At 39.2% G+C, this 24,671-nt stretch overlaps 1 protein-coding gene across 1 annotated transcript in view; it reads right to left on the bottom strand.

The window, feature by feature from the left end:
* Positions 1-23,118, bottom strand: part of PLA2R1 (phospholipase A2 receptor 1) — a 35,710-nt gene extending 12,592 nt beyond the window's left edge. Inside the window, exons 1-19 of the mRNA XM_064718760.1 lie at positions 22,995-23,118; positions 19,627-20,010; positions 17,232-17,399; positions 15,981-16,154; positions 14,746-14,859; positions 13,956-14,099; positions 12,738-12,926; positions 11,224-11,381; positions 9,739-9,846; positions 8,012-8,124; positions 5,868-6,037; positions 4,735-4,937; positions 4,297-4,442; positions 3,732-3,816; positions 3,230-3,362; positions 2,799-2,834; positions 2,225-2,382; positions 1,184-1,248; positions 732-835 (exon numbers count right to left, since the gene is read on the bottom strand). Coding sequence (XP_064574830.1) covers positions 732-835; positions 1,184-1,248; positions 2,225-2,382; positions 2,799-2,834; positions 3,230-3,362; positions 3,732-3,816; positions 4,297-4,442; positions 4,735-4,937; positions 5,868-6,037; positions 8,012-8,124; positions 9,739-9,846; positions 11,224-11,381; positions 12,738-12,926; positions 13,956-14,099; positions 14,746-14,859; positions 15,981-16,154; positions 17,232-17,399; positions 19,627-20,010; positions 22,995-23,115 — 2,773 coding nt within the window. The 5' untranslated portion in view covers positions 23,116-23,118. The remainder of the gene's footprint in view (positions 1-731; positions 836-1,183; positions 1,249-2,224; positions 2,383-2,798; positions 2,835-3,229; positions 3,363-3,731; positions 3,817-4,296; positions 4,443-4,734; positions 4,938-5,867; positions 6,038-8,011; positions 8,125-9,738; positions 9,847-11,223; positions 11,382-12,737; positions 12,927-13,955; positions 14,100-14,745; positions 14,860-15,980; positions 16,155-17,231; positions 17,400-19,626; positions 20,011-22,994) is intronic.
* Positions 23,119-24,671: the final 1,553 nt, after the last annotated feature.

The following is a 24,671-nucleotide window of genomic DNA, read 5'->3' as shown; positions in this document are numbered from 1 at the left end:
TTCGAGCCTGGGATTACAACACTGCAGCTGCATTAATCTTTTTCAGCTCTTCTCACAAATACAAAGCTGGCTATTTTTATTTTCCTTGGAACCTGACCTGTTTACTTTATCACATGACTTGCAGATCATCAGAAAACAGACAGTGGAAAATGACAGAAGTCACTAAACCAGCAGTACTGTGACTTTTATTAAATACCCTAGTAAAATACAGAACTTTGCCATGATTGAAAGGCTAGCACCAAAATTAAGGCACCCAAAAATTCCTCAGCAGATTGGCTATAGGATCAAAAATAACATAGAAACCTGAGTACTGAAAGTCATGTGCTGATAGAAAAACAGTTTATAGATGTAGGAAAAATTGTCGCTAAGTCCACGTGGGTCATTTGGTTCTGAGAAAACTGTGAACACCAGTAATGCATCAACATTACTGCTGTTCTACATAAAAGCTCAATTAAAACTGAGGTATCAATATCACTGGAATTGTTTTATTTTGACATTAGAGAGCTGTAACTATTAATATACTTTTAAAACCTAAAACCTAGTCTCTGAGCATGTTAATGATATTTCATTATTCTTTTCTTAATCACAGAAGCAGTCATGCAAATTGTAACTATGGAGCAGGTCTTTAATATGGATTGCTTTTCTCAAAAGCAATGAAAAAACCAGAAACCCTTTGGCCAACAATAGAATAAAGTTACAATTACTGCAGCAAAAGGAAATAGAAAAGAAACCTGTTTGTGATGAAATGAAGCCACATCTTTTCCCTGGTCTCTGCAGATCTCTTTCCCTCCCTTCATCCCAGTTCTGGTATGTTACTGGTGATTCATCTCTCCAGCTGCACAGAAACGTGAAGAATAAAGTTTCACTTTTTCCTTTGTCCTATCCTTATCTAAATTCACACCCTCCATCAAAGGGTTCAAAAGGAGATGCAAGGGAGAAGAAAATAAACAAGCAACCACTGTGACCAAGGTCAATATAAATGTCTTTTACAACCTTGCCAGAAGGAATTCTGCAATGTGGAGATAAATTAAGAGCAATATTATCCTGAATGATATTTACATGAGAATTGAAATTGTCTCTTGAATATCCCTCAGTCACCAAACTGCTTTGGCCCATCACAGCGGGACAGGGCATGCCAAGCACAGCTCACACAGCTCACACTGTGGCACACACGAGTTCTTACCGAAACTCCTCACTGAGGTTTTCTGCGTGCAATCCAATCCACCAGTGAACATCAGTAGTAGAGAGCTATAAAAGAAATGGTTTGCCATGTGTTTAGATGTTGTTGATGTTGTTGCCCTTCTACCAATGCATTAACAAACTCCTAAAGTCAGACTGTGTATTCAAGAAGCATCTCCGTTGGGTTCCAATGGGAAGAGCAGGTGCTAAGTCCTATCCATGTTAATTCATGTAACTTCAGTGGGATTATCCACTTGAGTAGAGCATTATTTTGCTCCCATATTTCCAAAGGATTGCTGATGTGTCTTCTGTAACCCAGGAATTTACAGCTTTTAGAAATTTACAGCCTATGTGGTTTGAAAAGACTGTCATGTTAGACCGTAATTTGGTTTTGCCCAATTCCTAAAACTAAACAATAGCAAATATTTCCTTTAAACAGCAACATAGTGCTGATCCTCAATGTTTCCAAAATGCTTTCTGAACATTTACTAACTTTGTATGGTTCATACCAGAGCATTCTAGTTACATCAGAAAGGTTCTAGAGAATTTCTGGTGTAAACCTGAGGAGGAAATTTAGAGAAAAATGTCTTTTTTTTCCCCATATAAAAATCCATAGTCACAAGGGGGGTAAATTCAGTAGACATAATACAAGTCGGTGGACAGAAACACTGTTTGAATGTGAGAAACCATGACGGCTCCCCATGGGCAGAGAGGGATGAAACACACATGAAACACACTTTTCTCTTTGTCCCCAATTACCTTCCCAACTCTGGGATAGGAATCTGGCTTTAGCTCCTCCTGGGTTTTGTGAGGCAGATTGATCAGATGCTCAATAGTAGAGCTGATTCTGCAGATTTGAAATGTAATTGAACTTCTTACGCTAAATAGGGCTTCAGGGAGAGATATGAGAAATGAAGGCAGAAAGAACATTATAAAGTAGAATGTCTTTTAGATTCTACCTGGAATAACAGGAGACAGATTCTCTGAAAGATAAGACAGAAAATAGCTTGAGGGTTTATTTTTTAAAAGGGGTGCTTTTCCTTACCTTCCTTATTTTATTTTGAATAAAGGTTTGTTCACCAGAAGAATTTATTATTGCCAATCCACCACGAAGCCAGCCACAGACAAATTTACATGTTTCCCATTCTGCAGGGCTGACATGGAAAAGATATTCTGCTCCTTGATAATATGACCAGGGCAGTTCTAGAAAATAAGCAAAAGAGTCAGTGGCGTGCAGAGGTAAAAAACTAATTTCAAGTCTTATCTTTTTTTACCCCTATGGTCTGCCTACAGCCACATTTCAGAGGACAAATATACCACTAGGAACAGCAGAACCATATTTAACACATCAATTTGTGTGACAAAAAATAAACTATGAGTTTGGTTTATCTTCTAATACTCTATCCCCTGAGACTGCAGTGATATCAAGAGCAGTATCTGATGCTCTGGTATTCCTAAATAACAGTGGCAGATTTGATCTCTAACAAATAGTTCCTACAGAGTTCCTTACTGTAAATTTTCAACATAGAATATTTTAGTTATTTTATTTTTAACAAAGGCTTAAATTGTATGCCCATGTGATACTGTTCCAAGATGAAAAAAAGAAAATATTTTCATACCAGCTGTGTACCAATCTGGACTCATTGGTTTGACACCTGCAAAAAAACCCCAAAAACAAACAAAGAATCATTAAGAATATTGCTATTGTTGTTCAGGGAGAAAAAGGGAGTTAAATGTGGAATAAAATAATTGCCACACTCACTAAAAAGCTTTTACAGTAGTTTTTATGAATAACAACTTTGAATGAGTATTTCCAACTAACTGGTAATCTTGCTATATGTTTTTAAATTGACTGTTCACATTAGATCTGTTAACTGAACAACAAACCTAAGTGGAATAACCCATTTGGCTTTGCCATGATTTCATGCAGAAGACCAGTGAGAACTCCAGAGGTGGCTAAAAAGGAGATTTTTAGATATTTTTTTTCTTTGTCTCTTCTGAATTGCAATTAATGTGTATAACAGACAGTGCATGATAATTAACATTCTACCTTTTGGTATTTTGCATATCCATTCACGCTTTTCTTTGCAGTGTGCTGGAAAGACTGTTCTGTTTACTTTGAACACACCACAGCTTCTTGAGTCATCTTCAACATACTTGTCCTCCAAAAATGAAGATACAACCTGAAAACAGCACATTCATTCACTTTCACTAACAGCCCAAGATGAAGCATTTAAAAACCTCATCACAGAGAAAAAGGAAGGATGTAGACATGTGTGTAAAATAGGAACAGCTAAGCAACAACTAGAGGACTGCCTAAATTATGATGGTAAAATACAAATAATAGGGTCCATAGTCATGTTCTCCTGATGTCCTGTCCAACTCATTCGTAACAGACTTCTTCATAAAAATAAGTGAATAGCTGTGAAACCTATCAACTTTTTGATATGATTAACAGCAGCTGCCCACATCTAAAAGCCTTTGCCTCAGTTCAATGTATGCTCAGATGTGACTTGTAAGGTTACTGAAATACAGAGTAAACAGATAGTTACAGGTGTTCTGTCAGACCACTGCCACGTCCCTCCAGAAAGTGCATTTCTTTTATTAAATCCAATCCAGAACTGTCTCTCTTCTGTTCTACAACAGAAACAAAGAAAATAACATTTCTCACGCACTTTTTCCTCAGCCATTTCAGAAACAATTTTTCAACAGTACAAATACACATATTAATTTCTTCTCCAATTCAATATATTATTCCATAATACATTTCTTAACTTATTAGAATTCTTGAAGTAAACTCTTCCTTTCCCACTAAAATGTTAGATTATGTTTTACAAGATGAAAACATTTAAAATAGGATTAAAATGGTAGAACCTCCATTTCAACAAGGAAAGTTAATTCACAAAAACACCACCTTGACAACAACAGGTGCTCAACATTTACCACAAAGATCATCTTTAAAAAGAATCACATTGAAATGCTGCTGAAACATTTCACCCAATTTTAGCTCACGTTAGAGTAGGGACTTCTTTGGACACTAGCAAAGAGGATGGAATAATGTCAATTGTAGATTAGTACAATTATGATAAATCTTGTTGGTGTTAAAAATATATTTACCTATCAAAAATTGTATATAACAGATTGTTTAAAAATGTTTCTTCATAGATGTGGCTAAAACTAGCAAGATGGGCTCCAAAATCTTGACATAACGCTTCTGCTTCATCCCATGTTCTTCTCATCAAAACTTTTTCATTGTGAAATATCTGCAATAAAATAACCATTGTCATAAATTTAGCTTGTTTTAGAGAGCAGTTTTTTCAGAAACCCATAAAAATCAAATACTAGTCACAGTTTTTCCTAACCAAACCAGGTAAATTTCAAGCAAAGCTCTGATTCTTGTTACTTTCTCTCACTTTCAAATGCAGCGCTGGACGGTAACAGGAAATTTTTGTTTGTTGAGTCAAAGAAATAATGCTTCATCAAAAATGGTTTAGGAACAGCATATCCTTAAGCTGATGTAGAATCAGAAAAACTCAAAGCAAGTATGACATGTACCTTGTAGCAGTTGAGCAGATTAGGTTCTGACTCCCACCCAAAATAGCAGGAACTCGAATATTTTTGAAAAGTAAGTTCAGGTTCTTCATAAGAATTGACTTTTTGCTTGCACAATGACATGGCTTTGAAGCTCTTACAGCTTTTCACCTCCCAGTAACCAACAGGGTGCTTCCCTCGCATAGCCACACATCCTCCAGAATGACCTAGACATGGGGATAAGTGCTGAATATCAGAATAGAACATCTGAACTTTGCAATTTCTTTGGTCAAGTTGCTGTTTTATTGACATGGGTTTCTGGATAAAAGCTTAATGAACTTACAAAACTAGCAAATTCTTTGGTCAGCAGCCAATTTATAAGCCTCTCTTGGCTGGCTTGAGCAAGTAAAATGAACAAGGACAAACAGTTCCTCTCACAAAATGCACGAGAAGAAGTGCAATTGAAATATTACTTTTGCAAAATGCAGTAGTAAAGCAATAAATGTAAAGAGTCCACATCAAAGAGCCATTATTGAAATGGAGTATCTTTATAAATATGTGTCTATTTTCAGATATTGCTTAGTGGTTTATGTTTCAAAGATTGAACAACTGTTTAATACTTTCACTTTTTGTTTCCTTGGAATATCTTCCTAAGAATTACTATGAAACAAACAAGATCAAACTAAAGGGGAAGAAGAAGAAGAAACCTCCATACTGTTATTCACAGAAATGTTTTTGGTAACCTCTGGCTTATTTTTCATATAGAATGCAAATTTCAAACTGTGACTGTTACTGAATAAAATTCATTACTTTTCTAGGATCTTTTGCTGGGAGTCTCAGGAAGTCCTTGAAAAGCTCATGAAGAAATGTATGGAAAGCATCAGGTTTGGGTTTTGACATTCTTTAAAGAATATGATGTGTGCATGAAAAACACCTCATGGGAAAAGAAGAATTTCACGGATCAGCTGTGTCTGTAAGGAGGGCAACTTCTCGTGGAGCCAACAGCAGATGCAAATTTATCTCTGCTCTCTTGGCCAGGCAGGGAGGAAAGGACTGGGATTCTTCAGTCCCTGCTAAGCACTGGTGTTGTGGAGAAGAGAGCACCCTCCCCAGTTTCCATTTCCAGCCTTTCCATTTTTTACCAGTATGCTACTCACGTGGCTGGTGCTTGTTCCAGTTTGTGTAGCTCACTGAGCGATTCTTGCCTGCTGTACTGAGCCAGAAGTATTCTCCTGTGTTGTTAAGGTCTTGCAAGCCTATCCAAAAATAAGTTCTCTCAGATTCTGCCATGCTGCGGATCATGCTGTTGATAAAAGCTTGTTCAAACCTTAACAAAATAATCAAAATAAAGGTTTTTGGAATGAAATAGGAAAATTGATATTTCAGTGAATATCTCTCATGACATTATTTAAATTTTCTCAGAAGAGAAAAATATAATGGATGTACTTAATTTTCTTTACAGAATGCTGTGGGGAACTTGAGGTATAAGTCTGTATCCCTATTTTTTCAGCATTTGAGCACATAAAAGAAACACTAGAATCAGTTTTTAAATAAAACCTCAGTGCTTGAATTGCAAGATGTAAAGACAGAATGTATTAATGACGCACAAATTAAAACAAGAAACTCCAGGTATGAAGGAAAAATGTTAGTGGGGTCTGAAAAGGCTCCAGAAGAAAGAAAAGAAAAATCTCTGCACAGAAGTGTCCTACTGAAACCAGCAGATACACAAACCAGCACTAAGAAACCAGATCTGAAGGACCCAAAGCACCAGCTGAACTGACTACAAAGAATCTAGATTTCTTCACTAAAGTCACATGAGAGACATACACCTTTTTGCAAATTAACTGCTGTGCATAGTAATTCAATTTTCACTTAAATGCAATTAGTTCTGATATAATTGTTAACAAACTCAGAAAATAATGGCTAAATATAAGGATGACATTAATGCAAAAGACAGAATGCAACACTGTGATCAGTGTTACAGTATCTGTAACACTGTGAGGGACTCAGAATTTGCATTTAATTTTCATTTCCTCTGCATGTCCTCTTTTTATGTCTACTCTCCTTCCTCTACAACTTACTATCTAATGAACACTTTAGGATCAGTTACTGAAAAGGTTTTGCAGTTTTCACTCCAGAACAACAAACGTCAGCAGTAACTTAACAAAACCACAAAATTAACATGCTTTTGCTACTCCTTGCTATTGCTGCTAACTGGAACTGGGAAATAACATCATAATTAGTGATGGCTACACCGAGAAGTGAAAAAATAAAAATAAAAAAAGCAGAAAAAGACAGAAGACATTATTCTAGTGATGTGCAGCATGCCTACAGCTCTCTACCACATTTGAGCTGCCAATGCTCAGCTGCAAAGATTTGTCCCTTATTCCCCCTGAAAGGACCTTTGTCACACTGCAGCTCAGTGCTGCACGCCCTGTGCACAATCCTGGAACCACTGGGCAGAGCAAATTCCCACTGATGCCAATCTTTATGTAGGGTAGCCAGTGGTTTCCTAAAATACCTACCTACTCTTTATCTGATTGCTGAGGGTTACTTTCCCTGGTCTAAAGGGAGCAGATATTTCCTCCTTGTGTTTTTGGTTTTTTGGTTTTTTTTTGGTTATTCAGGCATTTTTTAAACAATAAATAGGCAGCAGTTATATTGATGTAATTTATCTATTAGTATGTCTAACTTTAATGGAAAGCCATCATAAAGGGTAAATAACAAAGGGAGCAGAGAAAACCCAAGCATCTGGACATCTACAGAGGAGAAAGCTCTTGCTAAAGCTGGAATAGAGGCAAATAAGAACAAGGCATGGGAAAACAGCAACAAATGCTTTCAAACATTTACTCTCACTCTATTTGCTGAGAAATCACATAAAATGAATACATAAACAGAAGCATTTATAAAACATTAATTGATTTGGATTAAAATTTTGTATTTATTTCACTATAAAAATAAGTATATTTTCATCTTTCAGTACACCTTTCAAGTACACTAATAAAGTTTCTCAAAGATGTTACATACCCCTGCAGCAAGCATTTTCTTTAGATTTCTGCATGCCCAAGTGTGCACATTGCTAAATGTGTTTATTAGCCTAACAATCGCTTGTTACTAAATTTATTTTCAATTAAAAAGTAAGGCAAAGCACACCTTTGATTTCAGCTGATGTTAGTAATTATGCTCACCTCTCAAGCAAATATTACTTCATAATGGTGATATGTTTTGCCATGCAATGCTTTATAAAGTTAGAATAGCTCTTGTTAGAGGTATCTTCATACTGTCTAATAGGATTAACTACCTGTTGGTTACTGATACAAGTGCAGATGGGCAGAAATAACCACTGGAAGCAAGTTCAAAACTTCGAGGGGTACTGTCGATTTTGTAACAATATCCACCATGTCTTTCCCATCCCTTAAAAGAAATGAACATCATTTTACAGATTATTAATTATTGTATAGTTGTTAAAAACTTGGTCCCCTTTTGCCTGCTGATCCCTGGCATCCCTGCAGATCTTTTCTTTCCTACCATGGTTGAAGAGCAGTTACTCTCAAGATCACTGAAAATGTGGATATCAGATGAGCCAGAACACTGCGTCCATGGTCAGCCTGCCTCATTTAATCTCATTATTATCTTTTACTTCATTCACCCTGGGTGTCCAAAAGACACCACCTGGACTTGTGTAAGTTCTGCTGGTGTGAGCTCATGCAGCATACCTGCTTGGATTTATGATTAACTGTTTTAAATAAGCAAGAGGACAACGAGATAATACACTCTCTCAGTCTTTTGATTAACTGAATGTAACTTTTTTCACACTAGAAAGAAAAGGATCAAAGCCAAGGGACTGTAAGAGGGTTTAGCAAATGTTTTTACAGGGTGTGAAACACCAAGCAGCAGAAATTTATCCTGAGTAGAAGTTGCCAGAGTGGGCCAAAATACTTATGACCAGTGGCTCAATACCTTGAGACTCAGTCCTCAGGGGCACAGGATTGAGAAGAAGTTGAAGTGCTGTCAAACTGCTGACTACAGCTTGTCAAGAAAACCTTGATGCTCTGCACATTTTTCACCCAGTCAGGACTGGGACAAACCTTTCTTACACTAACAACACACAAAATTCTTGAGTGACAAAATACATTGGTCCAAATTAAATAAATGCAGTCACCCTAAACTTCTGGAAATTTTAAGCTGGAATCAAGAAGTAATGTCCACATTGGTATGACAAGAACTCTGGATCTGGACACTACATCTGGCAAAAGACTGCATCCGACCCCAAACAGTTCAATTGCAACCTTCTTAAAATTCAACTGAACTGGCTGCGTTTCTTCATTTCCCAAGAAACAAGACAGGAAATCTAAAAAAGGAAGACAATTAGCTAAATAATAAAGCAGCTTAGAGAGATTTTTTTTCCCTCCACAGTTTTGAATATAACAGAAATTCAACAAGCTTCCTCTTTCCACACTGTGAAAAGGAACTGATGGCAAACTAAGTCGTATTTTAACATGCTTCCTTTTACTACTAGAACACAGAGCCTAAATGCCTGAAAATATGATACCATCTCCTAGTTGGATAGCTGTGCTCTTTCCCATTTGTGTTTGAAAGCAAATGTACAAGTGGAAGAGTTCACCCTCTGTGTCACTGAAACTGGTAGGTTTTCACCCTGACATTCCATTTCAATGTATGAAAACCATGTGTGGGACGAGGCATCATATAACAGCCCTTATTTGCACAGATGTTGGACAAAAGGGTTTCACTTTTGATCTAGAAAGAAATAGGAACTTGGGTCACAATCTCTGATGAAACAACAAGCCATGAAAGGCATCTTGTGAAGCCTTTTAATCTTACATTAAAATTTAGTTTACCTACTTTTAAAGCAAACAATGTGATTTTTCCAAGCAAAACATGCATGTTTTTAAGATGAAAAACAGAAATTACCTATTTGCATCCACATGTTCTGTAGCTGTATTTAGAGGTTACCTATATAGTTCTATGTCATTAATATAGTTCTAAAACAACCACAAAACCACTTACCTCTGGACAATTTGATTCCAGTTCAGGAGAGACACTATTAAATTCCCCTGCTTTTTTGCAGATATAGAAAGATTTGTCTTCACATTTTTTAATCCTCCAATGTCCCTCCTAAAGAATAAAAGAGAATATATTCCATATATACTCATATTGTCATGCATGTCTATACAAGTATTAGACCACACTCTCTCTTCCTCTTTTAACTCTTCACTAAAAAAAAGTAATTTTTCTCACTCCATTTACCCAGACATAGATGGTCCATTTAGTTCTACCAACACTGTCAGCAGGACATCCCAAATCAGTCATACAAATGGGTTTGTCTCTTTCACTCAGCATTCAAGACGTAAAGCATCTTGATTAACTAACACCATGGCCATGCCAGAGCACCTTTCTTTCTGGCTATCACAGTTCTTTGTAAGATTAATCTCTATATTTGAACAGTCCTTACTCAAGATATTACAAGCTTTGTATCCTATAATTTTCACACATCTGTACATACTGGACATACATCAAAAACAATGCTTGAAAAATTTTATCCCAAACCTACTTTTCCTTTGTATTTTACATTTTCATTTGTTTGTTTATACATATATTCATAAGTAAAATATGACTTTGGAATCTAAACCCTCCCCCCCTCCCCACCTCTCCTTGTTCCAAAGTCCTATTTTCTGCTTCCAGTAAGAACAGACTTTTCCCAGTCACTGTAATTGTCTTGGTTTTCTCCTGAGTTAAAGATTGTAACTTGGATCCACTACTGTAGAGACAGCAGAACCCTTGATACAGTTTTCACACTCAGACCAAACATATTTTGCAGAAAAGTTTTTAAAATTATAGTGCTACTTAAGCAAGTCATGTATTAGTGAGTTTAAGAACTGGTAATTGCAAAAGTAAAGTAAATGCATGACCACATTAAAAAAGAATTGACAGTGCCATGAATACCAACAAGATAGGACAGTGTTGTTTTACAAATCCTGACTGATCTGGTATCAATCTCTCTATCAATCAATCTGCTATCAACTTCTATACTTTCTTGTAGACCTAGACTATTGTTTTGAAAGACATTCCATAAAATTTATAGATATTTACACAAAGATAATACAGGCACAGCTGACAGTTTTTCAAAACATAAATTTGAAACTTTCAAGACCAGAACTTATGCATCATAAATTATGATACACACTACTTGGATTTTAAATTACTTTATCAAAATACCCACTCATATTTGTTGTCTTCCATTTGCCAGGCTTTACATATGTTGTACTTTTTATTGAACATAAGCTCAAGATCTGTGAATAATTTTCTGTGCATCAATACTGCAGAATGCATTGGTTTCTAAAGGCTGTGTTGCATTTGTCATAACATGAATGCATTAAGAAACAAAAATAAAGTCATACTCTAGGTCATGGTTTAAAAAAGTATGCACAGCAAGAAATAAAATTATTATGAGCTAAAACATAAGTGCCTAATTCCTTTAAAAAGAAAACTTACAGGTCCTTGTGCCAAAACACAGAGTTGTCCTGTTCTTTGAAAGGTGTTAGGTTCTTGTCTGTGCCAGTTAGAGAATTTTACTGGGGTTCTATCTGACCACTCAAAAACAACAGGGGTGTTATTACTGTATAATCCAATCCATGTCTCTGTTACATTTTCTGTAAAAGAATAAGCGAGTTCAGATTTTAATGGTGAAGTGATAAAGCCTGTTTTTCCTCTAACACGATACCACCATTAAGTTATTCATGGGATTTTTATAGGAATGTCCTTCTTTCAGGAAAAAATAAAAGCTGTATAAACTTTAGGAAACCTTACTGATGAGACTAGGTTCTACTGCTCTTGAAAGCTAAATAATTTCAAAAACAGAATCAACATACATGATAATATGCTTTAAAATCCTAGAACATACAAATTAAGAGCATATGCACTTTCTTGAAGTGTATGGGCAAGCAAAACTGATGTGAGAGTGAAATATTTCTTCATATAATTTTCCATGCCACACTCAGCTTTAGGATTCTCTGAGAGTTATAGGGCCCAGTTACAGCACAATTGTAGCCAGCATCTAACAAAAAAAGGAGAGATAAGGCTTGCATTTTGATGTGAAGTCTTATTTTACCAGCCTCTACAGGAGAAAAAGCACTCAGGCTTCCAGGCATGTAAGCCCTTCTCCTGAAGAGAAGCTTGAACAAGCTGGAATGAAGCAGCAGACTGAAGCTGAACTCAACAGAGAACAATTACATCTATCCATTACAGCATCCCTGCCAACGATGGTATTTGTTATCTATGGAGGGCCTTCATGGAGGTGAGGAAGATGATGGAGGTTAATCTCCTAATCTCCACATGACACTTTGCCCCAGCTCTGCGAGAAAAACTCAAAACCAAACTGTGCAGCTCAGCCAGCACACTGGTGTCAGTGGCAGGCAGAAAATACTCACTTTCCTTTGCTGCTGTTATGACAACAAAAGTATTGGCATTGCTGCATCAAAGAGCTTTTGTTCATTAAGTTCCTTGTGCAATTGTGCTGCCTCTCAGGACAATGTGAACCAGCAGAAGTGCTTTGATACGCCCTGCTGACATCAAAGGGGACTCTGCCCTCACAGTAACAGCAGCAATTTTGCAGTGGGGATCAGGCCAGTTTGCAAGCCAAAGACACACTGAATTGGTTTTGCTTCTAAGCACAGCTCTAGTATAAGGTTGATGACTGAATGTTTTGCAATAGTTTGCAAGGAACCAGGCAAGAGTAGGAAAGGACAAAAGCTAGCATGTTTACTATGGCCTCACTGTGTCTGCTTCATGGAGTCATCTCTTTATTTTAAGAATAGTTATTGGAAAAGGTGACTATGCGTTTTTAAGACTCCTAGAATGGACATGCAACATGGTTTCTTTTTTTGCAAACATCATTTGGGTATGACACATAATATAGTGCTTAGATGGTTACAAGTTAAAGAGCTGCACAAAAGAGCACCACAAAATACTTCAAGAAACACATGCACACTTGAACTCCCCAAACTCACCACTTTCAAGCAAGTTAAGGAGCAGCTCTTCATCTGCCATGGAGGACACACTAATGAGCCTGCTATTTTCACTCTGGCATGAGAGAGAAGCATCGTTCCAGCTCTTGTGCTCTTTATGGAGTCTGTAGCAGTTGCGATTGTGCGGGTACCAGCCAGGGTCACAACGAGTGGCATGGTACTGCCAGGTATCTTGAAATGAGCACACCAAGTTCATGTACATTAGACAGAATTGCCAAGCTTATGCTATGTTCATAACATGTTCAGAGTTGTTTTTTTTAACCTTAAAATGCAGAAAACAGAGTTTTCCAAGATGACTTAAAGGAGGCCAAAACACTTGCTCTATGGATCATCACCTACCAAGCAAACTGAAATTCCTTCCATTTTATTTGATGATTGAACTGTTTGGGCTGCTGGACTAGTGGCAAAACCTAATTCAGTTTAAAACACAGTTTATCTCCCTTATTACTTCTGAACTTGGTTCAAAGACAGATAAAGCTTTTTCAGACACATTACCTACAGAAAGTTTGGATAGCCTTCCTTTACTACCTGAAACAAGCTGCTAAACTTTCTTTAAGTTACCAGGAAGGAGCTGAACCCGTGTAAGTAGCTCATATAAAACCAAAAATTTATGCAAGTAGCTCTTATGAAACAAAAAATTTATGTTAGAATAAACTAAATTCTGTTTTTGACTTTCTCACAGAACAGAGAGTCATTGAGTCATTCCATGCACTACACATCCTATACTCATTGTATAAACACTTGAAGTATATGTACAACACTTTTTTGGCATATCAAAAATACAGCACATCATAAAAATCCCTGCAAATTTTGTGCTGCATTTATACAGCTTTCTTCCGTGTGTGCCACTGGTTAATTCCATTCACACTGAAAACCTATTTTGCAACTTCTAAGTGTGGATTATATAGTAATATAAAAGGGAATGAGCATACTGATGGTGTAAGGAATCAAGTAAATGTTATTTGTATTAAAACTGTTTGTTCTAAGACTCTCAACAAAGAGTGCATTGTTTTCAAAGACTGAATTTAAACAGAAGAAAGTGTTATTACATCAGTTAAAGTAAGTTGTATTCAACTTAAACAAGCAAACCCACACATTTACTGCAGGTGCCACTCTGTTCTGCTGACTTTATAGTCAGGTGGCTTCTTTTGCTCTCCTTGCACCCCCACAAACAAGATACAGTAACACTGACACACTTACCCAGTGTTTCATGCTCTGTCTTATTTAAATATTTTTTGCATACAAAAGGCAATCCAGATTCACAAAAATAACTGTTCCAGCCATACTTTAGTCTTGGATTAATCACTGCACAATGATTTTCTTTATAATGGTTATCAGAGACATCTGCAAACACATTTTTGAGGAGCACAAAATTACAAAAAAACAGTTCTTAGTTGTAAAATGGTGTTGTAAGGTTCCCTGCAACTTCTTGAATTAATGTATAAACAAGCCTGCATACCCAAACTTCTAATAATATTATATCAGTACTATGGACAGTTGAACATTTACCATTAATTACATGTGTGGCAATGCCTCCTTGGCTGCTGCTCTCAGATGAGAGACTGAAACAAGCTTGAATGTCTATAATTAATTGTTGGTGGACAGGCTTCAAAATTAAGCAAACCAAGTCACAAAATTCATGTTAGTGTACTAATTGTAATTACAGCTTGTTAACATAAAAAAATTGAAACTCCTTTCCTCCATGAAAGTAGCTACAGTTTTTAAATATGCAGCAAAGGAACATCTTTGAAAGTACAAAAGGATTGGACCATTAATGCTTTGAAGAGATAGATCTCACTTGATGTTATATCCTTAGAAAGGCTTTCAGTTTGTGAACATGAATAAATAGATCTAACAAAAAAAACCTGCGTTCATTCACTTAATTCAACTTTCAAACATAGCTGTGGAAACAGCAGTGCTGCATCAAGCTGCAGTTATAGAGAGTATATAATTATGCTGCTATAACATATGCAAGAGGAACATCAAGTACTTGCTCTCCAGTTGACAAACATTAGTGGTGCTCCATCTGACCACTGCCAGCCAGCGTCTTCATCCAGGCGGTTCAGGCCCATCCACAGCATCATGTCTGTGGAATTTAACTGCCCTGAAACAGAAAAAAATAAACAAAGTAATACTGCATGCTTTCTCCAAGCTTTAAAATATCTACAGGCATAGACCTGCTGTCCTGACTTGTTACAATTGGAATAAAACAAAACTTCAAAGCACTCTCCACAAAGTTCAGGCTGGTTGGCTTTTTTTCCTGTCCTCAGAAATAGTAACTTGCTCTGTTAATCAACACAGAGATGAAAAGGAACAAACTTGAAACCTGAAATCCTTCAAAAGCCACTCATTCTGCAAACTCTTCCTGCATAAGTTGCTGCTGGCCTTAGAAGTTAAATCTAGAACAAGCAGCTACATAAATGCTAGCCTGTTTACATAAACACTAGCCTGTTTCAGCTTTTCATTAACCAAACAACTTTCAGAAACCTTTACAGCCTTGCAGGCATATCAAAATGCCAATGAAATATTTTTGAAACTTCCTGTTAGCTTATATCCTTCAATTGAAAACCAGCAATAGTGGGAAGCAATGAAAATCTGAGGCAACCTTTGCATCAGAGCTCCACCACCCATTCCTCCACTTACACTCAAACACCCATGAAATCCTTCCTTTCAGAAGGCTCTGCACAATTTGTTTGAGACATTTGCTCCAAGGGGAAAAGCAAATAGCTTATCAGAGAAGGAGTAACATGTATTTATACAGTTGGCATTTTTTCCATACAGGACATTTACTTTAAGCCTGTAGAAATGTTCCTATCATTCCCATTTACTGAAGTCCAGTTTACAGGGAAAATTTAGCAGGAGAAAGGGACACCAAGGTAGATTGCAGAGAAGGTAACCATGTATTATTCTCCAAAGTAAACAAACACACTCCCTAACCACAGCTGCAGGATGAATGGGAATCTCTGTGGGGAGGGAGAATTGAGAAAATGACACCCTCAAGTAACATCACCACTTCTGCATCTCAGTTTATTAAGGTGGGGATTTACCTTCATCCTTGCTCTTTCAAACAGCTCTACTGAGGTGTGTTACATGACACAGCCCCACAAGCAGCAATGGGAGAGACATCATTCAGGGTATTAGGCTCCAAAGCTATCCCTTTGCACAGGTAAGGAGGAAATCTAACTACAGGTTTCCTACAAGGTCCCCAGAGCAACGTCTACTCACTGCTTAAGTTAGTTATGTAGTCCTGCTCCTCGGGGTTGGTGACACTGAGCAGGTCCCCTCCCTGCAGCTGACAGGCAGCCCGAGCCTCAGGCCAGCTCAGCACGGACGCCAGGTTGAACTGGTAGCAGATGTGTGTCTTGGGGTTCTTCTTCCAAAAGATGTCACAGCCCCTCTCTATTCAGAAACAGATTTATCACCAGCTGCCCATCATGCCAAACCAATCAGAAACACAACACCTTGAACAATTTAATTAATTAATGACAGCAGCATCCCAAAGGAAGCACAATTGTGATCACCTTTTCTATTACTTAGTTAACACAAATAGGGAAATAGGGCACTAATGAAATAAAATGTTGCTCCAAATATCAAATGGTTGATAAAACACTCAGGAGCTGATCTGCAGCTGGTGGTGATTTCCACAACTCTCTTGAAGCCAACACAGCTACATTTTAATTTATTCTGGCTAATGATTTGCTTCTAAAGCTGAATGTTGAAATATTCAAATGGTGAACACCTCACCCAGCTTGTGGCAACACTCACCGGATCTCCTTGGTCCTTGTACTCAAGAGAATGAACTTTAATTAAAAAGGATAAGCAAGGATACAAATACTGTCTATTTTAACAGCTGCCCAGAAGTACTCACTGCAAAGACACATTTACAGCTGTTTTTAAGATGCTTTGGAACAGAGATCTGAAATGTAGCTTGAGTAGGAAAGGCTTTTCCAAACCACTTCTACTGATAGAAGACACTATTTTGCTTACTTATGCAATAAGCTCAAATGTTCACAAAGATTATACATCTAAAATCCTTTCAACAGCAAGCAGTTTTAAAGCTATTGCTTTCTAGTATTTTAGGCCAAGACATATCCAAGCAGTGCACAGAAGAAAAGGAATGTGCCAGATGCAGGGCAGTCCTGGCAGAAGGTGACTTTGCAGGAGCAGCCCTTAGGTAAAGTGTCCCACATAAGCTGCCTGTGTATGACTAGGACAGAGGGCTTTGGCTGCAGGGTATGGTCAGTGGGCTGCACAGAATGAGGTCCTTGGCTGGTTTTGTTGTTGTGATGAGCACTTTGAGTCTCAAAGGTCAAACAATAAACTGTAATAGATTTGCTAAAGATATTCCTTTGTGCTTTTTAAAAAGACGTTCCCTTCTAACAGAAGGGAAGTAATCCAAATCCAGACGGTGTCCTAGTATTACTAATAAAGAACAAACTCATGGAGGGGGGAGAGAGAAGACAAGCAACATCTTACCAGCATTTGGGCAAAACCCCCATTTTTCATCTTGTTCATAGTGAGTTGTTGTGGCACACCACTCAGATTCCTTTCCATCTCTGGTACACTCATAATACCACTTATTGTTATATTTAAATGGAAAAACGCATGGGAGACCAAAAGAATTTCCAAGCAAGGTGTATGTTTCTGGAAAAGAAAGTAGAGATTGAAAGAATGCAGACCACAACAATTTTTTTTGCCCCCATATGTCATTATTCCTGTATTTAGCAGCAGTGATAAAAATAAAATGTCTAAAATTATTTTTAAATTTTAATTTATAATTGGCAACAGCATTACAAGTGTGAGCACCATAATTTCAGAAAATAAAATGTAGAAATAATAATTTATGAAATTTGTCACCATGAGACACATTCCTGTAACTTACTCCATTAACAAAAAAAAATCCCAAACAAAACCACAACCCCCAAACTCTGATCAATTAACACAAAGCCTGTATCTATATTTCAGAACAACCACATAAAACAACAATTAGTTAAATCAGTACACACTCAGAGACAAATTCTACTTATTTATTAGTCTATGACATACAAGTAACTTAACATTATTCCCCTGCTTCTCCTACTCTTTATAAAGTGGATTTCTAATGTGTGTTCCACTTTCTTTGTCATTCTTTGGGCAAGGAAGCATACAAGACAAAGGAATATTAAATAGAATTTTAAAAATAAGTTTTTATCCTGTGGAGAATAATAACACAGCTAAAGAACTGATGCTCCATACATACATCCACAATCAATGCCTTACAAAATATTTAATATTAAAAATATTTTCCTATTGTTTGTTCTTACTTTGAGGACCAAAATATTGAGAGAATCCAGTGCACCTGAAAGCTGTAAAAGCTTTACCTCAGTGAGTGTCTCCTAAATCTCAGAGCTTCTTAAAAAGGTCAAAGAACCACAACCACTCTTTGAATGAAATTGTTTATCAAATATTCCACACTGATAGCTTTAAGACCAAAGTCCTTCAACTACAGAATCAATACATACTGCCAAGTTCCTAGAGGTTTCTAGAGTTAATGGCTGGCTGTGCACATATAAAAGAGCAGGTTACACATTGTAAATCTCCTTCTGATGTGAATGAACAGAAAATACAAGGAACAGGTCAAAAAATAAATCAGGATTGCTTTTCTGTCTGCCTGCTACCATGCTGCCAGCTACAGAGGGATTATCTCAGTCCTGGCAAGAAACCAAATTCAAATGCTACAGACCTCTTACTACAGTTACAATTTTTTTTTTTTATTTTTTTTTTTTATTTTGAAGGTAGCTATCCCTCACACCCTTTGCTTGGTGGACTAACAGGCTGGCTTGCCTTTGCATGTGCATGAGTTGTGGTAGAAGGTGGAAAACAGAACCTGAAAGAGTTTTTTACCAACACAATTCAATACTTCGGTCCTAAAACTAGGCTAGAAGTACCTGCCTAATGCTGATCCTCTCCTCACCTCTCTGACATGTTGCAGTAAAAGAGCTTAACCAGGTCTACTTCCATCCCACTGTGTGTACATGGTAAATGTGTATGACTTTTCATGGATTTATATATTTTTCTGTCTGGTCTTAAGTATGAATTCCATTAGGCTTTAAAAAAGAGGTCGGGCACTGTAGTACTTTCCCAGTTATTACAGGTCTCAAAGAAGGAGTTTGGTGAGAGCAGAGGCTGAGCTACATCTACAGGGGAAGCCACTAAGACCAGATCTGGAACCCAAACACCCAGTTCAAGTGGGGAAAATCAACAACTTCAGTCTGAGACAGTGTGCAAACATCAGGCCTCTCCCTCTTACAGAAATGCTGAGGAAGGGGCCAAGGTACAGGCTGTCTGTTGCTGTTTGAAGTCAGTGGGTTTATCTTAGTCCTTAAACCTAGAAAACTGTTCAAGTCTGCAGACCTGGATCTTGATGTACATTCTTACACCTCAGCTGAACAGCTACACACTAGCTGAACAGCAGGATTTATCAAACTTCTGATCTCTGTTTCAAAGTTTGGCATGTTCAGAGTCCAGGTGCAGAACATGGCAGACACTGGTCCATGCACACTGCAATGACAGACTGATCTGCAGTGACAGGAACTCCAAATCCTTTCTTATCTCTCTTTGGGTTTATCTGATAATGGAAGCTGCAGCACAGGCAACAGCACATCCTTAGTAACCCTTCTAATTTTACAGGTGGTTTGAAATGAGCATTTCCTGATTTGGAAGGATACTGGTGGGTGTGGGGGTCAATTTAACAAAAGAACATCAATTGTGTGGTATGCTCACCTCAACCACTGCACATAAAAACACCCACAAACTTTGAGGCCCAAACCGCAACCCAGAATTTCTAAAACTTTTCCCATCTAACATTTCTATAACAAAGTTTTATTCTTACCTTGGAATGGATGTTCACAAAGATCTTCATCATAGGACATATACTGTTTCCATTGACAAGTAGATTTTTTTTTGGCCACAATATATTTACTGTTTTCAACTGCTAATTTAAACTCTGATACACCAACTAACTCTTTTCCATCACAGTTCCACCACAATGAGTATTGAGTTGAATCACATTCAAGCATAGCTAGTGGCTGCTCTGGTTTGCTGATGTTCAGCCCCAGACAGGTGCTGCTGCCTATGTTGAAAAGACGACGGTTGGACACCCATTTCCATAACATCTTTTCTGAGAGCTGACTGCAGTCCTCCAGAACAAGGCCAGCTCTGTCCACTTTAATGCACAAGCTGGAATTTTCACTCTGGATAATAAATATCCCTTTATCTGCAAGGGGAAGAAAACACAACAAACTTTCAGTCTGTAGAATTCTGCAATTGATTAAATATTATTAAAAGACAAATGTTTTAATTGCAGCCACTTACGAAGAAAACTGAAAATATCCATCAGAATAACTGACGCTCCAAAAAACTAATGAATACAGGTCTAATTTTACTGCCAGCTGATTTTTCAAAACATGTGGACTACTTGCAAGTTCACAAAAATAAAACCAGATAATACTTCTCAAGCTGGATAGCAAAAAATAACCCCAAACAAAAACAAGAGGTGCCCAAAAACATCAGTCATGTTTAAAGAAAAAAGCCACTGCTCACCAAGACAGAGTAAAGGACACAGCAATGGACAAAAAGTTTAAGTAATACAACATGTCATGTTGTATACTGCAAAATAATTCCCAGTGTAAATGGGAGAATGCAATTAAAGTAAAAGCTAAATATTTTAAGACTGACATTGCCATATTCATTCTTTACTCTGCAACTACAGAGAAAGAAAGAAAATGAGTTGCATTGTCAACAGGACACAGGAATAGCAGAATTTCTCTATGCCATTAGAACTGGTGGCCAAGGGTTAAAGTATGCCTTTGCTATTTGATACATATTGTTCAGCCATCTGTGACTGCCTTCCACAAGAGCAGATGTTGTGGGGCTAGCCTGACATCCCAGATTTTTTGGAATCACATAGAAATTCACTGAAATGTGTGACATCATGCTGTAAGTATGTGAAAAAAGTCAGCTGTTTAATGTCTTGGGAGCAAAAGTTTAACTGATCATATAGACTGAAAATAAGAGGGCAGCTGAGGAACTGGAAATCAGCAAAATGTAAGCCTGTAACAGCTCAGCGACTTGATTCACTCAGAAATCCAATGGTAAATAACCCAAGAAGTTCTGTTCACATATGTGAGATATTTTATGCCTCAGGAGATTATGTGTTGAGAACCTGAGCAGCACCTCCATTTTGCCTTCACATTTTACAGTCATAATTTCTGCCATGCATACTTGCATCTTTCTGTAATTCACCACACCTAGCATACTGAAGCACTAAATACGACAATAAAAAATCCCTTCAAATTGACAGAGCCCACAAATGAAATATGAGATGCAGAGGACCACTCAGATGCTATGTCTGAGTTTAGTGCATAGAGCTTAGGTGTGGCCCTAAAAAAGGAAGATGTTTCAAGCAGCACTGTGACAGTGCTGTCTAACAAGCACACAGGAGATCAGCTCAACAATGTAATGTGCATACAACAAGCAGAACAGAGAGGATATGGATTATGGGGAGGTTTTTGGTTACAGATTCTGCATAGAACACATTATGACTTAGAGAGAGGTGGCACTGCAGATTGTGGCACTGCTAAGAGTGGCTGTTTCCCCCATGGCTATAGAAACTGGCAGTCTGATGGAGCAGGAGCAAGCCCTTCTGACCGGCAGCAGGTGAAAACCAGTGAAGTTTTGCAGTTTGTACTGGTTTCACCCTTCTTATCCAATCCACTCCTCCATGGGCAACACAGGTGTCTCTATTTACGTGGCCAGAAAGAGTTTCTGCCTCTCATACTACAAGTATGTCTTTTCCACAGCAGTCTTATCTTTGCTGCCCAGAAAATACACTGTCAATTTGCTAGGTAACTAAAAACTGGGATGTTAGCACTAGTAAACTCTGATTAATGAGATTAATTCACCAGGATACTGGGATCCACATGTATATTGTGAGTTTGAGGAAGTTTATCTATATCCACAGCATGCAGCATCTCCCAAACAGCACCTTCCTGGGGTGAGGGCAGCAAGACCACAACCCAGAGGTGAAGGATTCTCAACCTTTGAAAGCCTTTATCTGTAAGGCCCTTAAGAGTTGCAGTAACTGCTGAGAAAAGATAAAGTTCTTTCCCAGTGTACACAAATAACCCATCTGGATGATTTCTGTGAATAACGTCCCTTTTTCATTCTGGGGCAACTTGTGCCAATAACAGCCAGACCATAATTCTTGAGCCCCCTTCCAAATGTGGTTTCCATTCCCCACACACAAAATGCAATTGGCAAGAGAGCTGAGCTTGCTTGCCTGAAGACGGCCAGGAAACAGCCAGCTCACCACAGAAGTAAGACATGAGAGATGGCAGGCTCAGTGACAGCTCCACGAGCTCCAGCTCAGCTCTACGTGGGGCAATGAGACAACTGGAGCAACATCAAGCCTGGGAATGCCTCCAGGCTCACCTCTTCTGAGCTTGCAAGGCTACACTATTCATTTCACAGCTGCTCACACAGATGGGTTCTGTTACAAAGCTCCTGGTGTCAGGGAGAGGTCTGTGCCCAAAGTCCTGAAGAGCTGCAACGGAGCTCGGTGGCCTCAGAGGACTCCAAGAGGAAAGGAGATAATCTATGCTTTAGAAACTGAATGGGTGAAGAGAAGTCTTTAGAACAGATCCACTTCTCTACATCCACGCCCCTCCACACAAGGACAAGGGGACAAGAAACGTATTCCCAGAGAGAAACCTGGAGCTGATGTTCAGCCCCAGATGAAGAGGTAATTGCTGACCAGCACCTCTAAGTTCCTGTTTACTCGGGCTCAACACAGCTAATCGGGAATAAACGGCTGTAACAAAACTAGGCGAACAAGATAGCTTAATTTCCTTCCTCCTTACCTCCCATTTCCTTCCCTCCAAAAAAGCAGAGAGAATTGCTTATGTGATAATAAAGGAAGTGACAGGGATTTACTCGAAATGAGGATTAAACTATCGCTATTCTCTCCGGGCGCACGGAGGGCAGCGGAATACAGAGCAGTGAGGGCGCGAAGCAGAGCCAGCAGGGCAGCCCCCGGCCCCTCGTCCCGGAGCGCTCGGAGCCGCCGGGGCTCGGGAGGGCTCGGCGGAGCCCGGCGGTCCCGCACGGCGGCAGGCTCGGAACGCCCGGGACTCGGGGCCCCCGCCCGCCGCGCCGCTCCGCTCCGCTCCCCACCCCCGGGCCACCCGAGGCGTCACTCACTCCGCAGGGAAGGCACCGCGTCCCGGCCGAGGGCGGCGGCGCCGCGGCCGCCCAGCAGCAGCAGCAGCAGCGGGAGGAGGAGGAGGCAGCCGGCCAGGAGCCGCAGCCGCGCCGCCGGCATCGCCCCGGCGCTGCGCCCGCCCGCGGCTGCCCCGCTCCGCGCCGCTCGGCCCCGGGAGCGGAGCGGGCGGCCCGGCCCCGGGGAGGGCAGAGCGGCGATCCCACCCCGGCGGAGAAGGAGGGGCGGCCCCGGGGGGCGGCCCGCGGGCTCCCCCCGAGCGGCTCCGGGAGGGCTGCGGGGAGGTCATTACGGGAAATGCTGCTCGTGCAGCTGGGGCTGTCTGCCTATGTCTAAACTGTGGCTTCGCATGGACAAAACACTCTGTAACGACCTTATTTTCCATCTGAAAACACCTACTTTCTTTTGCCTGTACCCCAAGTACTTTTATCTTTAAAAGAAGTAGAAAACACATAGAGACATTGGCGGTGGGAGGCCACCGTCAGCACACTCCGTGCTCCCAGGTTCGCTGTTCTGTACCTGAGCTGCCCCAGACCCCACTTGGAGACTTGTGTTTTTTGCTAGGTCAGCTTTGACCTCGAAGTCATTTTATGTTTGGGCTTGGGGAAAAAGAATTGCCATCTTCCATTTTGTTCATCTCTGTATTCAGAATATTTGCAAGAGTTGCCCCCCTTGGGCTGAGTTTCAGTCTTGCAGAGTCAAAAGCAGAACCTCTTGGATAAAAATAGAGTAACTTTAGGGGAATCCACAGAACTGTTTGTTTTTAATCTGCAAAAAGCATGTTTCTGGGGTCTTCTTTATCCATAGCAGACAAGTAAGTATATAAACATGTACATAAGTGTAAAAAAAATAAATGCAGTTCTGGAATTGAGACTGCTCCCCCATGTCTAATTCAATCATAATAGAAGGATGGAAAAGAGAAGCCTCTGGGCTTGGGGAACCTTCTTTCTGTTGGTTGGTAGAAGAAGCACTTGAGAAGCAAGAGAAAATAAACACAGAAATAAGTAGATAAGTGGAGGAGTTCCTCCCCATTTAACAAACGATAAAAGTGTCTGACAGAGCCAACAGCAGGAAATACTGCTGCAGAAGCTGGTTTCGAGTGATCTGACTTTGCAGGGCAGAAGGGCTGTAACTCTCAGGGGCCTGTGGTGTCCCTCTTCTCAGAAAAGCTGTAGCCTTCTAAAATTTTCAGATTCTGGGAGAGAAGCTTAGTAATGAGCCCTTTATGAAAATCTGGCCAGTCAGACCTACATCTCTTCAGAACTGTTAGGCCACGGCTTTGAGTACTGAGCTCCAGAAAAAGGCCCTCTTGCTGGGTCACACCGAGAAATTCAGCTCTGTTCATGATAGAACAGTTAAAAATAATAGTGCCACAGAGCAAAAATGAGGCTGCTGCAGGAAGGAGCACAACTGGATTTTTCTGCTGATTTCAGCAAGATCAAAGTAATCACATTCTAATTATGCATTCCTAATAATTATCTTATCAAAGTATTTTTGTAAATATTTTGCTAAGTGCAAATCAGCAACTTAATTAATTCTAACTGGTTTTCCTTGCTATTTTTACTTGCTATTGACTTCTTTCTCTTTGACTAAACAGTTTTTTACTGTCCTCAGTCAATTTTGTTCTCACCAAACTGGTAAATCCTTTCTAGTGCATA

This window comes from Zonotrichia leucophrys, chromosome 7 (genome assembly GCF_028769735.1).
Source record: "Zonotrichia leucophrys gambelii isolate GWCS_2022_RI chromosome 7, RI_Zleu_2.0, whole genome shotgun sequence".
Classification (NCBI taxonomy): domain Eukaryota; kingdom Metazoa; phylum Chordata; class Aves; order Passeriformes; family Passerellidae; genus Zonotrichia; species Zonotrichia leucophrys.
This window is presented reverse-complemented; position numbering and strand designations above follow the sequence as displayed.